This window comes from Arachis stenosperma, chromosome 2 (assembly GCF_014773155.1).
Source record: "Arachis stenosperma cultivar V10309 chromosome 2, arast.V10309.gnm1.PFL2, whole genome shotgun sequence".
Classification (NCBI taxonomy): domain Eukaryota; kingdom Viridiplantae; phylum Streptophyta; class Magnoliopsida; order Fabales; family Fabaceae; genus Arachis; species Arachis stenosperma.
The window spans coordinates 88202143-88219014 of record NC_080378.1 but is presented as its reverse complement, the minus strand read 5'-3'; the positions used below and the strand labels follow the sequence as shown (position 1 = coordinate 88219014).

The 16872-nt window shown below is 30.4% G+C and overlaps 2 protein-coding genes across 2 annotated transcripts; both read right to left on the bottom strand.

Moving 5' to 3' along the window:
- Positions 1-8306: 8306 nt before the first annotated feature.
- LOC130960670 (uncharacterized) lies at positions 8307-9119 on the bottom strand. The gene is made up of 2 exons (XM_057886119.1): positions 9039-9119; positions 8307-8941 (listed from the first exon to the last, which is right to left on the bottom strand). Exons 1-2 carry the CDS (start codon positions 9112-9114, stop codon positions 8709-8711), a joined length of 309 nt encoding a protein of 102 aa, XP_057742102.1. The 5' UTR covers positions 9115-9119; the 3' UTR covers positions 8307-8708.
- A 3157-nt stretch (positions 9120-12276) lies between these two features.
- On the bottom strand, positions 12277-16872 carry LOC130960926 (vesicle-associated membrane protein 722). The gene is made up of 5 exons (XM_057886463.1): positions 16473-16872; positions 14635-14776; positions 14419-14539; positions 13466-13528; positions 12277-12722 (listed from the first exon to the last, which is right to left on the bottom strand). Exons 1-5 carry the CDS (start codon positions 16660-16662, stop codon positions 12579-12581), a joined length of 660 nt encoding a protein of 219 aa, XP_057742446.1. The 5' UTR covers positions 16663-16872; the 3' UTR covers positions 12277-12578.

Here is a 16872-nt window from a genome sequence, read left to right as displayed (position 1 = left end):
TGATCCTTTTGATTCAAGAGTTCAAACTACAAGCAAAAATAGGAAAATTTTAAATGAGGAAAAGAGTTCATGGAAAACATTGTAAAAAAAAAACATACACAAATGTTAAATGCTGATACATTTTCCTTTGGAGTTAAATTGGGTGAATAAAGAGAGTAATCGATATGCTTGAAAGATCAAATACTTCAAGGCACACCTTTTTCCTGTTACATAGATGTTAATTGCTTATTACTGGTTTTAAATTAGAGACAAAAGATACGGACATGGTAAGGGTTGCACCCACAAAAATTAAGTAATTTAAGTACACAGGCATAGTTTACGAGTAGTAAATAAGCAAAACAAGCCATGTTGATGATTCTTGATTGATAGGGAATTAAAAAGAGTGAATTTTCTCAATTTTTTTTACCCAATTGTTTGAGAAAGTGTGATCTCTCACCATTTAATATATTTTTGAGTGATTATTTATTATTTTATTATAAAACAATTTTTTCAATTGAACTGCAGTTGAATCGGTTGGACCAGTGAATCAGTAGCTAGAATGGTTCGATTCAAGGTATGCGTGTTTAAATGTGAATGGTATGATCCAAGTTTACGACAAGAAACATACAAGCATAAGGATTACGATATCATGAAGTTAATTTAATCATAAAATATAGGCTTTACTGAATTACAGTATTTTACTGAATTTTGACTGAAAAAAATAGTTACCTGTTTCTATCATTTAATTTATTCAATACGCCATGTGCTAATACTAACAGCATTTTAAAAAAAATATATTGATAAAAATAGATATAATATAATTACAAATATAACATGAATAAATAAAATATATAAATAAATACGAAACCAATATGTTTACCAATGTCTTTGTTAAATTTTATAAATTAGAGAATAAATTATGTATTCGGTTGCTTGGTGATCACATAGATAATCAAGTAATTGGATTGTAAATTGATCTCATAGTGCACATCTTATTTTTTTTGTCATTTTTGAATGAAAGTGAGAATTCAGAGAGTAAGTAGTAATACATAAAGAAAAAAAATTTGCACCACAACACATAATTATAATTAAAAGAAATATTTATATTAAAATTTTACATACTGCAGATCATGAAGATCAATCAGAATGTATTGATCACTTCTCTCTATTTTTGACCATGATATAAATTTTTTTTCCTAGTCAAGAATTCAATAACATTTAATTGAACAAAAAAATTGAATTAAAAGTACCAAATTAAGGACAAATGAGTGAATAATATAAGAAATTATAACTTCGTACGTGTATAAAATAAAGAGAATTTACTGATTTATTTTATGTTAGATGATAAAACTAACAATAATATATTAATAAATGGATATACCTTTAAAAAAATTCACAATATAATTTCAAATATTTTCATAAATAAACTGTTAAAATTTTTGTTATCGATAAAATGATGCTATTATACAATTTTTTCGCAAAAAATAGTTACCTGTTTCTAAAAATTAGAATTTTAGAGATACAAAAATTATGCTTTTAATACTTAAATTTAAATTACTAACTTAATTTTTTATTATCTTTTTATTATTATTTAATTATTTTTATATTCAATATGATATTATTATAAAATAGTGAGATCTTTTTTTTATATATTATGAAAATAGAGATAGATTGAACAAAAAATTATAGTGAAGTCAAATTTATTTATTAAATGGGGGAAAATAAATTTTTATTCCATATACTATATCTAACTCTATAAAATTTTAATGGGGCACTTGCCCCCACACTTTTCAAGGTGGATCCCTCCCTGTCTACGGTCCTTTTATTCTATCTCAAAATGCACGACAGGTATACTATTTGCCTTATCCGGATTAATGCAAGTCTAGTTGAGTGGTTGTGGTTAAGACTAAGTCAAGAGGCCGCATTGAGTTTGATGATAGGATAGAGGGTTAGAAATTTTATAAGATTGATGACCCAACTCCTTCAATAGATAGAAAAGTTCATGAAAAAAAAAAGACTATTGTCAGAATACACCGACGATAACAGTCTAGCCATTTTTTTTTAAATGAATTAAAAAACATTTCCTTCGACATTATCGTCAAATTAATCCAACGATAAAATGGGGTGGAGACATATCAAATCGCGCCAATGTTACTGATATTCAACAGATCTCGTCTACTTTTTAATTATACTCCATCACTAAATTCGATGGAAATTACAGTGTTATGTTATCGGCAAGATTTATTCGGTCATATAAATATCGACACAAAATTCGACAATAAATTCGACGGTATTCAACGTTTTTTTTTTAATGCAAACCATTGCATCTACTAAAAGAAAGATGGTAAAGTATTTAAATATTAATTAAATTAAGTTTTGTTAATACCATAATTGTATTTATACTTATCTAGCTTTGTGGTTGACTATGTGCATAAAGAGATGGAGCATGAGTTGACTGACGCGAGGTCTTTAGGCATCTAAGCAGCAGGAAGTAGAACAAGATTTTGTGGGTGGATAAGTAGTCCAAGCGTCAATATGTAAGTATTAAACTTTTTAATAGTTATTTCAAATAATATTAATTTCAATTGTGGTAACCAAATCTCTTTTTAGTGCATAGGGCAAGCATACACAAATCTTGGAGACTCGGACCCAAGAATCCTAACAAAGTGTAGAGGAAGGCAACAGATCAAACAGTGCTACTAGTTTGCATCAAGATGTGGTATTGCAAGAAATGGTTGGAAAGCATACAAGAATAGCATTTATGAAAAAGGATCGTCAACACACTTCGATTTGGTCCTCTAGCAACATCCTTCCATGCTACGAGTGCACTTCTGGATTCTCAGGAGACCGTCACAGAGTTGTGTGAGCGAAGCCACAACCTCACAAAGTTTGGATGATCAAGGTCGGCAATTCCAAGAGGTTGAGGATCACATAGGTGACTTGCTAGCTCGCTTCGATCTGCATGACTCAATGGTACCACTAGACCTAGTTCCGTAAGTGGGGGTTTGTCATCAACACTGGTACCACCAACGTTGTAGGAGGATCACAATCAGTACGAGGATGATGCTGACAATTATGTGGACCTGTAGGACTTTGTTGTTTAATTGTTTAGTGCATCTTTTGTTTTAGTTGAATCTTTTTTTCATTCGTACACTTTATTTTGAATTTTTGATATTTTTATATTATTGATATTTTAATTTATTGCTTCAATAAAAAGTATTATCAGTGACGGAATCAGACAATTTTAACAGTGGGCAAAACATATATAATATAATAATATTTTTTATAATAAAATTATTATATGTATATAAAAATTAGCTATTAAATTATCTATTAAATACTATGTATATGTGTACATACATATATTTTTTTAATTTATTTTTAATATATATATTTTATTTTAATATATATTCTATACAGATAGTTCTTTTTTACGAACATATAGCATGATTATTATAATTATATTTTATTATTATAAAATATAATTAATCTTTGAAATATCTAATTTATAAATTAAAATACTAAAATAGTATAACTTAAACAATAACATATAATTTAAAATTCTATTTTTTAGATTTTTATTTTAAAAAAAAATGAGTAATCTTTTTCTTAACAATACAATCGAAACATTTTTCTTTATATATATATATATCACTAAACAATTATTTAAAATTTACTTTTCATACAATTAGAAATAAACTCTTATTGATATTCATAGTTGAAAAAGTTTGTTTAATTAATGTAGTTGCTATGGAAAAAAATTTAGCTAATTTTAAATAATACTCTTTTAAATTGATTTCTAAGAAAGAACACTAATCTCATTTAAATTGATAATTGATTATTCTAATAGATATCTAATATAAAATTCTTAAATTAATTATTATGTACCAAAAATTAAATAAAAAATTATTGTGAGGTCAAATTTAATAATTTAATAGAGGTAAATAAATATTATTATCATATACTACTCAAAAAAAATTTAAATTGTAGTGGGGTGCTCCCGCACCCAGTAATATAAATCCGTCCCTGAGTATTATTGATTTTCAAATTTATTTAATCATGATTTAGAAATAAATTTTGATCACAAGATTATGAATATATAACATATTTAAAAACTTTAATTTTAAAAGAAAAATGATATTACAGTCAAAACTTTACCGTCGAGTTAAGCGTAGAAAAAATCTGATGGTAATAATAACTTAAATTTGTCAAAAGGCCAAGATTTTTTGTCGAAAACAAAAAAATTGATGGTAATACCCAAAGAAGTAATTATGATATTTACAAGACCAAAGAAGTATAGAACTAAGTTGTGCCACAAAGTTTCTTTTGGGCAAGGAAATCTTGAATAGGCTAACCATGCCTACACATGAACCTTCATTGAAGCAATTTGTTCTCAAAGTGGCTGAAATGAAATAGATTTATGAATACCCATATAAAGAGGCCTATGAATACCCATGTAGTTTTTTCTAGCTTTCTCCCTCTTCAATTTTACTAGAATGAGAATACCCATATAAAGAGGCCTATTGAGCGGAACGATAAATTAATGATAATATATAATAAATATTAAAAATTGTTATGTTTTGTAAAAATAAATTAAATACGTATAAATTGAAGTTAAATTTAAAAGGTGTTTTATTTTAAATATTTTGTAATATAAAAAATTTGGATATTGAAGTTGTACAAAGTGATATTTTTATTTGGTAGTTTAATTTTTGTATTTATTTTAGTTGATGGACTTAGTCATCTTATGTGATGCTCGTCCTCCTTTTTTTTTGTTGATTGTTAGAGTTGGTGCTTTCTTCTTTTTGTCGTTGGTTCTTGCGAAGACATGTTCTTTATGAATTGTTGAGTTTGATGCATTTTTTATTGTGTTATTTGGTTCCATCTTTGTATGTATGTTCTTTTTCCAAAAATGTGTCTTGAATTTGTATGGTTTTCTTTTTCCTTAATCTCTTGATGGGGTGGTGCTTCAATGTCATTATTTTTCTGAAATGTCATTAGATTTGAAACAGTTGTGCCCAATAAATTTTTTGCGTCACCATCAAATAGTATAAAAGTTGTTGTAACACTTTGATCTAAAACCTTTAATTAAATTCTGAACCTAAAATAAGTATTGGGCTAGCAACTAATAATTTAATAGATGAGATTATGAAAAGTATATAAAATTACCTTATTGTTGGATATTGTGGTGTTTGATTACATGTGCCACAAATGTAGTTGTTTCTTTTTTTTATATGCTTTCTTCTTACACTTTTTACATTTAACATAGTTCCATCCTAATTTGTCATCAATTTCGTTTATAGTTGCTAAAATTGTGAAGATTTTTTTCTATTCCAATATTCAATTTATGTTATCATTAGGTATATGGTATTTGAGTAAGTATGACTCTATGATGTATGTTGTGATTTTTTTGTCATACCTGATCATCAGATTCTCATTGCATGGCCATTAGATCTTGGATAGTTATTCGATTTCTAATCCTCTGAAAGAATGATGCTCTATTGAGTAAGTCTGAGATATGCAGTTCAGAAATAATTTTTTTGTGCTAAATTTGATGTTATGTGAATGAATAGTGATAAGAGACATATATATGTAGTTTAAATGGTATGAAATTTAAATACTTATAATGTAAAATTTATTATGATCAATAATATTATTATGACATTTGTAATATGGATATTTATTACTTTTAGTGAGTTATTTATAAAAATTAATAAATTAATTGTTGCGGTTATAAATTTATTGTATTGTTTATAACGGTAAAATATAATAAATATAGGAATATGAATTTAATGTATTTGGAAGTTACAGATGTATTAGATTCTATTTTTTAGTTTTTTATTTGTATATTTTTTTTTGTTGATTTAGAAATAATAGTTGATCTGCCAAGAATTGAGTGTTGATTCTAAAGTTGTGCCAAATAATAATTATTCTAAAGTTGGCAATGCAATTGACGTAGTCAATGGCCTAAACTTATGGAGTTGCCGTCGACATAATTATTGTAATAATTATATATTTAGATTTGTATCCATGTATGATACATCTTATATGTACAAATATACGCAATAAAAGCTAAAAGTTAAACATTTTTAGTAAAAAAAAAGAAGATAGTTAATTAGTGTTTTGAGGTAAACATGCATGCATGATGCATCTTATATACTACGAATATATCTAATATATAAAAATGTATGTCTAATATCATATATTTTTTGGTTTCGTTTTGATACTCTTTTAATAATTTTTTTTTTAGTTTTCAAATATTCTTTTCAAATTTTATATTGGTAAAATAAAATAGAATTTGTTTTTAATAATAAATAAAAACTACAATAATAATTCTTTGTTTGTACCTAGTGTTACTTCTAAAAATTAAAATGATTATTTTTTTATCAAATATATAGAGACTCGAATTTGCGACCAATATGGGAGACTATACCATTTAAGGTATAACTTATTGGCAAAAATTAAAATGATTATAATAAACATAATTATAATAATAAAATATATTTTTCATTTTTTAAACTTTTAATTTATAAATTGATTGTTGCGGTTATAAATTTATTGTATTATTTATAACGATAAGATATAATAAATATAAGAATATAAATTCAATATATTTGGAGGTTACAAATTTATTGGATTCTATTTTTTAGTTTTTTATTTGTATATTTTATTTTTTTACTGATTTAAAAATAATAGTTAATTTGGTAAGAATTGAGTGGTTGATTCTAAAGTTGTGTCAAATAAGTAATATTGCTGACATGACATTAGTAAGAGAAAAGAAATGTCTCAAAAATAATGTGGTGCATGCTTATATATCTACTTTTATATATTTCTTTTCCTTATCTCTCCATCTTTCATTTCTCACAACAAAGAACTATATCTCTAAATCAATCTCGCACATATTTTGGTTGTTTTTCTCAATTTCTTAGTGTTTATTCTTTGTATCTAGTTTTGATTGGAATTTTAAATTTAGGTCTAATTTATGTATAAATTGCTATAATTTTACTAAATGTTCAACAAATCATTAGAATTTAAGAGTTTATAACAACTTTTATATAGACAAAAAATTTCAATAAATTCCTCGCTAAACGTTTTTGCTAAAAAGTACTAAATACTATTATAATACTATTTGTATTCAATGTAAAATTAATTATGGTATAAACTAGAAGTCTAGAAGTGAATATTCTGTGAGTATTATTGTACTTTTTTAAAGGATAACTATTAATAGAAGTCTAATTGATTTTTTTTTTAAATTTAGCATAAAAATTTGATTATAAATTTTAAATTATATAAAAAACATAATAAAAAAATTAATAAAATTATAAAGACCAATAAACTAATTAAATCTTAATTTTATGAAGCATTTTTAACTCGATAAACTTGGAATTTTTATTTTAATAAAAAAATGTAATAATTATTAAAATAAATAATTTAAAAATTATTTATCGATTTAAATTCTTCTCTCTTATTTTGTTTACACTGTAAACAAGATAAGGCACGTTAGGCTACCACGTGTATGTATCTATAAGTATATGTTATTCACAGCGTCATCTTGAGCTTCAGTTGGATCTTGTAAACCACTTTCTCCTCTCTATTATCCATTTCTCACCCTATTTTCGACTGATATTGCGATGGCATACTAGGCGGGAAACGACGGAGACATCAACAGGTTGAACGAGACATCACATTACGCTGGGACGACCCACTTTGAGCTTAGTCTTGTTCTGTTTGTTTAATTTAAGTATGTGGCCACGGTTAGGGTAGTCCCGAAGAACCAAAACACAGTTAGCAGGTTTAGTAGTAGGTCTTTAAGAGGAATTTAGAACTCTATTTTCTTGTGCAAGGTTGTTACGACATAAGTATTAGTTTGAAACTCCATTTTTCTTGTACTAGGTTATTAGTATTTATAACGTTCTAGTTAGGGTTTGTTTAGTATGCACTATGTAATTTAGAAATATGTGCAAGTTAGAAACATAGAAATATGTTCTTAAGTAAAAGTAGATGTAAGTAACAAAGAAATATTTATTTTACTTTAATGTTTTGTATATCATGTTAAATTGTTCTAATTGCAAAACTAAAAACAAATTGTAAGAAATAAATAAACTAAAAATTTAAGATTATTTCTTTATAAGGCTGAATTTTTTTTATATTTTTCAGAGGCCTCGCCTTCTACTACCACGACGAGTGAGTCATACCCTTTTTCCACCCGATGCCATCGTCCCGTATCTGGCTGGGGCTGGATTCGACAACACGGTGCCCCTCAAGAATTTTGCTTTTGACAATCTTTCCTCAGTTGACTTGAACCGAGTCATGAAACTCGCAGCTATGTGTCTGATACAGTAAGCATGGAACGCTCTTGGGAGATGCCAACCACTATCATTGGAGCTTAGCGCAACCTTGATGGCCTGAGATCTGTCGGAGATAACCAACAGGCCGTCTTGTGGGGTGACATGGCATATCAGATTAGTAAGGAAGAACGACCATGACTCGGTGCTCTCAGACTCAACAACGGAAAAAGCAATAGGCAGGATGTTGCTGTTGCCATCTTGCGCCATCGCAATAAGCAACACTCACCGTATCTGCCATATAGATGCGTGCCATCGACGGATATAAACGGCTTGCAATACTTGAATGCCTCGACACATGAGGGAAAAGCCTAAAATACTTTGTCGAACATGCTACAGTCGCGTACCAGAAGGTGCCCATCGTAGAACGGATTGACACGTAGGTCACAAATAGTTCCAGAAAAATAGCTCTGCAGTGCCTGAAGCAGCTTTCTGTAGGAGGATTTGAAGTAATAGCTCGATTGGACCGCACCTTGCAACACCGGAATACTCACAAAGGGGTTGGACTATATCAACGGCAATATAACCCTGCAGATGAGACTGCTGTCTAACTGACGATGATCTTGAGACATGGTGGGTGCTAGACAACTGTGCGCTCCACCAACCCTCCGAACCTCCTTAAACATAGCAAAATAGTATTGCTTCAGCTATATCTCAAACCTCCTTAATATATTGCACAGAAATACTCAAAAACACAATTAAAGTTGAACTTACCAGTATCTGAGGTACTGTCGAAGGGCCACATGGAGGCTCCATAGACACCCATTGTTAGCTTGACGGTGCTGCACATAGTACTTTAACCGGTCCGATTCGATCACCCGGTACTCAACATTCCTGCGAATACTGTAGTTCTTCACACCTTGCAGCACTATCTCTTGGCATTTGAACCTGTGGCCGACCCGAAACTCTACCCCACCATCTAAGTTGTAATCCTCTTTACCCGTGTCAGAAAACGGAGTCCTCTCATGCATGGCGTCCAGATCCAGACTGTGATAGTGACTTGACACCGTGTGTAGCGCCGGAATTGGGTGACGTGGAGGCAGGACATGGTGCGCCACAGTCTGGGCAGGTGTCTCCGGCACAAACTCATCCTCATCACCGCCTTCGGAAGAATCACTGTCTGCACTATCTGCCACGTAATTTTCGTCCGACTCGTCCTCACCCTCCTCTGTCTCATCCAATGGAATGGCAACATGAATGGACGGTGGTGCGAGAGGTCGGTCGTCCTGTACATAGGTCGAGAGTACAGAACCACCACGACCACTATTTCCCACCTCGGCGGAAAGATCCATTACCTATTCCGCCATGATCCTCCCATGGATGTCGAACATCAGTCACACATGCTCGTCTCCTTGAAGTCTGAATAGTCGAAACCGGAAAACTTCATTACCCATGGGTGCCAGCAACCTATATCCCTCCCTTCCAATCTTTCTCACTTCTGTACCACCGAACTTGCTCAATATCAAACTCTTCAACTCCGACAACGTATTTACACGCTAAGTGCACAACAATATCGGATTCTCACACTTAAATGTCACCCCGTTGTCGCCATTTCTCATACGACAATCGGGATAAACACACACAACTATATATACACTGTTATTGGCCATTGTTGTCTTGTTTTCGTGAAAAAAATAAGACAGAAAAAGGATATAAAATGTGTGTGGAGAAAACCAATGGTTACACATCCTTTTATAGCAGCTGCAAATTTGTCTTTCTTTATCTCGTTTACACTGTAAACGAGATATATTATCTTGTTTACAGTGTAAACGAGATATACACACGGCAGCCTGACGTATTTTATCTTGTTTACACTATAAACGATATATGTGAAAAGTCATTTCGTTTACCGTGTAAACGAGATAAGAGAGGATAATTTAAATCGATAAATAATTTTTAAATTATTTATTTTGGTAATTATTATATTTATTTTGGTAATATATACTAGAAGTGAATATTCTGTGAGTATTGTACTTTTTTTAAAGGATAACTATTAATAGAAGTCTAATTAATTTTTTGTAAATTTAGCATAAAAATTTGATTATAAATTTTAAATTATATAAAAAATTTAATAAAAAATTAATAAAATTATAAAGACTAATAAACTAATTAAATCTTTATTTTACGAAGCATTTCTAACTCGATAAACTTGGGAGCTAAATATCATATATGGTTACTCTCTCAATTTATTTTTATTTATATATTTATGTTTAGAAATGAGATTCTTAATATATGAAAAGAGAAAACGTACATAAAATATTTTTTTGCCAAATGAATGTGAGAATTATGAGGAAAAAATGGAAATATAATAATATTACAATGGAACTATCATCAGACAAATAAATATATATATATATATAATATATATATATATATATATATATATATATATATATATATATATATATATATAATTAAAGGATTTCTGAAATACCTGATTATAGAAGAAACAAGAAGACTAGCACTTCCAATGGAGTGGATACTTTTGCTGCAAATTGATGATGCGAGCCACAAAATATGAAACTAGATCTTTTCTTTTCTTTTTTTTTTATTTGGGTGTGTGTGAAGTATTGAAGTTAAAATAGTTAGGCTTGATTAATATTAATATGCACACAAGAATATGAAAGCAAAGAAGACTCAAAGATGATTCTAAGTTTCAAGCCAAAAGGAAAAGAACGCTGAAATTCTCTGTCCGATCCAAAAGATAATAAGAAAAATCTGCAAGATATTTTTTTCTTTTCCTTTTTTTTTTCGGATTTGAGCTTGTTGAAGATGAAAAATAAAGAAAAAACTGATGATAAACAATGATAAGTGGAGTAGAAACAAGTAACTTTTTTTTTTTTTGAGATTTGAGCTTGTTGAAGATGAAAAAGAGATTGTCAAGAAAATGACTATGATAAACAGTAATAATTAAGAAGTGGAGCAGAAACAATTAACTTTTCTCCCGGAAACAAGTAAATTAGGGAAAATGTATGCAGACTGAAGTTTAAAATCGAAAGAGCAAAAATCAGCAGCAAATAGATTTTTTTTCTTTTTTTATTGTTTCGGTTACAGAATACAAAAAACAGGAAATAGATTTTAGTCTAAATAAAAACAAGATTTTCTGTTTTTTTTTTTGGTTTTTTCCGGATTTATAAACTGAAAAATGACACACTGAATTTGCAAGACAAATTTTACGGAAAACAAATAATAAGTGAACAGAATTACATAAACAAGGCACTTAGAAGGAAGAACTAGAGACTGACAAGAAAAACAATCAGTGACACAGTTTTTCTTTTGGATTCAACTTTTAAAGATGCAGATGAGAGTGGTTTTCAGGAATTTTTTTTTTTTTGCAAGAAATTGGAGTGTGCATAAATCATAAATGTTCATCACATGGCGAAGGAAACCTGTTTTAATACTCTGGATTAAATGATTGATAACTAAGATTCGAATAAATTATTAACGTGAAGTTTAGTTAATCCTTTATCCTTTACTCTTATTTACTTTATTCCTTTTTTGAGTTTTTTCTTTAATCCTTTTTCCTTTACTATTATTTCCTTCAATCACACTTCAACAGCTGCACCTGCATCTATAAACAACGATGAAAATATATTCCAGCCACGTCATCTCAGTCTGAATTTCTTATGTAGTAACTGACATTTTAGCCTTAGAAGTTTAAGATTTGTTTCATTATTATTTGGACAAGAGATTGAGAAATTGAAACTGGATCTTAATCATGTGCGCAATAGTTGGCGAGCACTAACAGTAAGAGTATATGAACATGAGTAACAGTAATAAAAAATGTTTGATGTACACTAAAAATTAACCATCAAATCAACTATTAATATAAAATATATATTAAAAATAAATTAAACTATCCATATATTTATCTATTAAAATATATTTTATTGTGTGCATATACTATTTAAAAAAATATATATTTGTCATACACAATTGGAGTACCGATTAATTCTTCATAAAGCCAAACTCAAGAATCACAATACTATTACCAAAGCTATACAATACAACAGATGAAACAATCCAGAGTTTATGAGAAGCAAAAGAAATGAAAAGCAACTATAATGTGTACCTTGTCACATTATTTCTCCCTTCCTCTCTTTGCACCATTTTCCTTCTACCATTTTGTTTTATTATTCACAAAACCGATTAATGTTCTAATAATCATACATATATGTTAACAAACATATTAGACTACCAAAAAGAAATAAAAAAAAATCCATGTAGTGACGATCCCAAATGAGTGAAAACACTTCAACAATTGAAGCCGTGGCAAATAGAAAGAACAATTATGAGAATCAAGGCAATTATGATGGCAAGAACTATTAGTTTTATCTTCATGTTCTGATACCACATCTTTCTCCTCAACTGGGTTCCCTGCTGCCTGAAATCTTGTGCCTGAAAAGACATTACCAATTACAGCCGTTACACCAAAAATAAGCTTGTGCAAGGCACTATTCGAATCCCGATTTAATGACAATGGAGATTGGATGTTGTGAAGAAAGAAAGAAATCGCTACTAACCATAAACACTATTATCTTAGCTGTATTACTCAAACACTTGAACTTGGTTGTATCAAGAATTGAATTAAAGGTTCAATTCGGCCTCCAAATTGGGTACTTAATTTTAGTCCTTGAAAACTTCAAATTAGTTATTTAATCCTTTAAGTTACATTCTCTGTATCATCATTTTAGTACCATGTAACTCAATCATTAGTCAACCATCATCATTCTAATAATGTATCATGTTAATCAACAAGTCAACATCAACATCCACCACATGGTGTTGACTCAGATGCCACATGGCATGCCATGCCATGCCATGCAATCATCAATCAAGATCACCTGGCATACTAACATAGTGACATGTCTCTTGATGTAACACGACTCAACACAAATGACAATTGCCTAAAAACTGACCGATCAAGAGCTAAATTAATTAAATGACCAATGGACTGTAACTTAAATTTAAAGACTAAATAGTTAATTTTAAAATTTTAGTGACTAAATTGAATTACACTTACAATTTCAGATTTCAGACTACTACTGTGGTTTGACATAAATCAACATGAATTTGAAAATTCCATATTATGATCAACAGCAAGCTACTTGATTTAATGGGAAATAATAAAAGCATCTAACCTGATAGTGAAGGTTCTCAGTTTTATCCACCAAAACTGAAACCTTCTCTCCTCGATCAAGAACCTGCATACAGCACACACAAAAATAATTAGCAAGCAGAATTGAAGTAACCTTGCAAAGAAAGATCGGGAAAACTAAAGGGAGCATTTGGTTTGCATTTTTGTTTTCTATTTTCTTTTCAGTATTCTGTTTTTAGGATTTTGTGAAGGATAAAGAGAAAACAGAAAACATGGTTTTAACGTTTTTACTGTTTTTTTCTTTTTTCTTCATAAAATCCTAAAAACAAAAAACACTGAAAATGAAAACAAAATAAAAACACAAACCAAATGCATCCTATGATGTTAGAAGGAAAATTTTGGTCATAATTCCTACACGCATTTGTCACATTTCTCGACATTTAAAAAATAAGAAGAAACAAGAAGTTTAGATGTTAAATTGAAAATAAAGGAGATATTCCCTACATTCTACCCATCGCAAAGACCATTCTATGGAAAATATAGTAACTCACAATTTGTCACAAACCTTCCAACAATCAATTCCTTAACCAAAAAATCATTATCTGGTATAATTTTATTTAGAGTTAAGGCCCAAATTGGTCCTCCAAAGTGTTATGAGGACATCATTAATAAAATTATGATATCGACTGGTACGCAAAAGAGGTGTTAGGACATTATTTTAATGAGATCAATCTCGTTCTGGAGGGATTAAAACCCATTTCAAATTAGTCCAAACTTTGACAACTTTTTCGACTAACTTGATGCAAATTTTAATCTTTGAAGAATTTGATATATATAACAAATCTTTTGATGATCAAATTAATGAGAGGACCAAATTTATGTCTTACAAGTTACAACTCTTTAATGACATTACTTGTAAATTCATAACTGAAGTACCAAACACTTCAAAAGACTGCAACAGAATGCAACATTTTCCAGAAATATAAAGTGTTGTACCTTCTCAATGTTTTCCATCATAATTCCTTTTACTTCAGAAACCTGATCTTTCACTTTTGCAAGTTTGCTAACCTCTTCTGGATGCTCCACACAGTACTGCATATGCTCCTTCAGCTTTGAGCTGAAGCATATACAAAACAGAAACTTCATATTAGTGAAATTCACAGTAGAAAGGAAAATTTATTTATATAGAAGATTAGATTAAACAAAAAGTACCCAAATTCTCTGTTAAGACTTTTAGCAGCTGCTGTCGCAGCTTTTCCTCCACCGAATCTTTTAGTAAAATCCTCCTTGATGCGTTCAAGAAAGGCCATTGGAATCTGTCTACCAACAGATTCCACTGCCACTACACAGTAAGCTGCAGAAACAGATCATGTTGGTCAAATTATGGAACAATTTCAACAAAACAACATGCATGAATTGATATAAAAAATAGGGTAAATGTCAGAGCTGGGGCACAAGAAGCAATTTCGGCAAGTAAGGATCATTGCACAATATCTTTGTAAAAACTCAAGATTTCATTTGATATATACATCAGGACCAATACTTCTTAATAGGTCATAAGAATATGATGAGAACATGCCATTCAATGAAATAGGTTACTACATAGGCAAGTTTATTATGAAAGCATCCCACATACAATTTTATAAACCATGCATGAAACTAAACAAATAACTTGAGGGGTAAGCAACATTTCTGCCTAAAATTACTGCAAATTGATACAATGAAATAAGTGGTCTTCACAATTGGATTGTTTCTCTTCAGGGCCCAAAATCAGAGTGCTTCGTGGCCCAAAAGGGACAGTTTCCTCCTACTTAGCTAATTAAGATGCTTACTACCACAAAAAGAGAAGAATGATCAAGGAACTACTACATGCAATGCTATACGCATATCTTATTCTTATTAAAATAATACTACATTCATAAAATGGCTTTTCCCATTTTGTCTTCTAAAAATTATGTGACCTATTAATAAGTATAACAATACCAGCTTCCCTGTTACATTAAAAAAACTTTCAAAATGTCTTAATTAGAGTAAGCAGAAGTAAAACTCGGCCTCTAGCCCTCTACCCATAGTTATCAATAGAATAAATGCAAAAAAAGTAGACTATAAACTTCCCTACATATTGAAGCAGCTCACAGAAGCAACCACATCTAGTTCACCATAAATGCCACAGAACTATTAATACTTGAAAATGATCATCCAAATAGATCATCTCGAATCGGCTCATAATAAAGACAAGAAATCACAATCCCTATGTTATTCCCATGATCACATCACTACAGGGTATCGATATCAAACTAAACCTTATGCTGTTATAGATCAATAATACAAGTTTTTTTTTTTGCATGCAGGCCAACAACTACCTAGTTCCGATGTAAACAGATCATCTTCATTGTTGACCAATAACTTTAAAGTCTAATCTTAATAAGGCGTTATGTACAGTAGATCAAAAGCTCTGTCCAATGAATTTCTTTTATATGCAAAAAAAAATTCATAGACAAGGAGGTTTTTCAAAACCAAGTTCATTCTTTGTCACTAGTTTGGGACCCTATTAATGAAATTAATCCAACTTAGTCTTGAACTCAAGACCAGAAAGGCTGAAAGGATATGAGTTTGACTACGACTCAATCAACTCAGTATTAGTTTTCATCACAAAATTAGATACATGATCATACAATTTTTTAATAAATAAAACATAAAGAAAACAATTTTCTAAGATCAAGTTCAACTTCAACCTTAAATCCATAGAAAAAAAAAAAACTCAACAACCCCAAAGTAAACCCGGTTCCGCCTCCAAGGGTCAAAGCTTCATCCTTTCACGGTTTAAATTCCGAACCGAAAAACAGATTCATCAAAACAAAACTAATAAATAAAATTAAAAAAAAAAAAACTCATTTCCGGCTTCTCCTCCGGGATTCCCAGGTCATGAAAGAAAAAACTTCAAAGAAAACAAAAACAGGAGAAAAAGGAAACAAGCAAGGCACAAAATCGGAAAAGCAAAAAAGGCAGTTATGAAAAAGGAGGAGGATGAAGGAGGAGGCGGCGGTTACTGAATCCGTTATCGACGAGGTAGTTGAAGGTGTGGCCATCACAGTTATAAGTGAACTTGTTGTTGGAGGCAGGGAGCTTCTGAAGGCACTGGAAGGCTATGGTGGTAAAGTTACCGCTGAAGTCGGTGTGCTCCGCCAGGATCACCGTCCCACGCGCCACGAAGCTGTAGATCAACGATTGCTGCCCCATCCTCTCTCACGCAAACACTCTCTGCAACAACAACAAAGTGAAAGGAACGAGAATGGAAAGGGCTGTGACTTGTCTTTTGTTGTTAGAGAGAGAAAACAAATTGAAGAGAAGGGGATTTTGGATTTTGAATGGGAAAGGTTTTTGTTTTGAAGTTGTTGGGAAGAGAGAGATAGAGAGAGAAAGTGAATTTGTCAACTTTGGAGGGCTTAA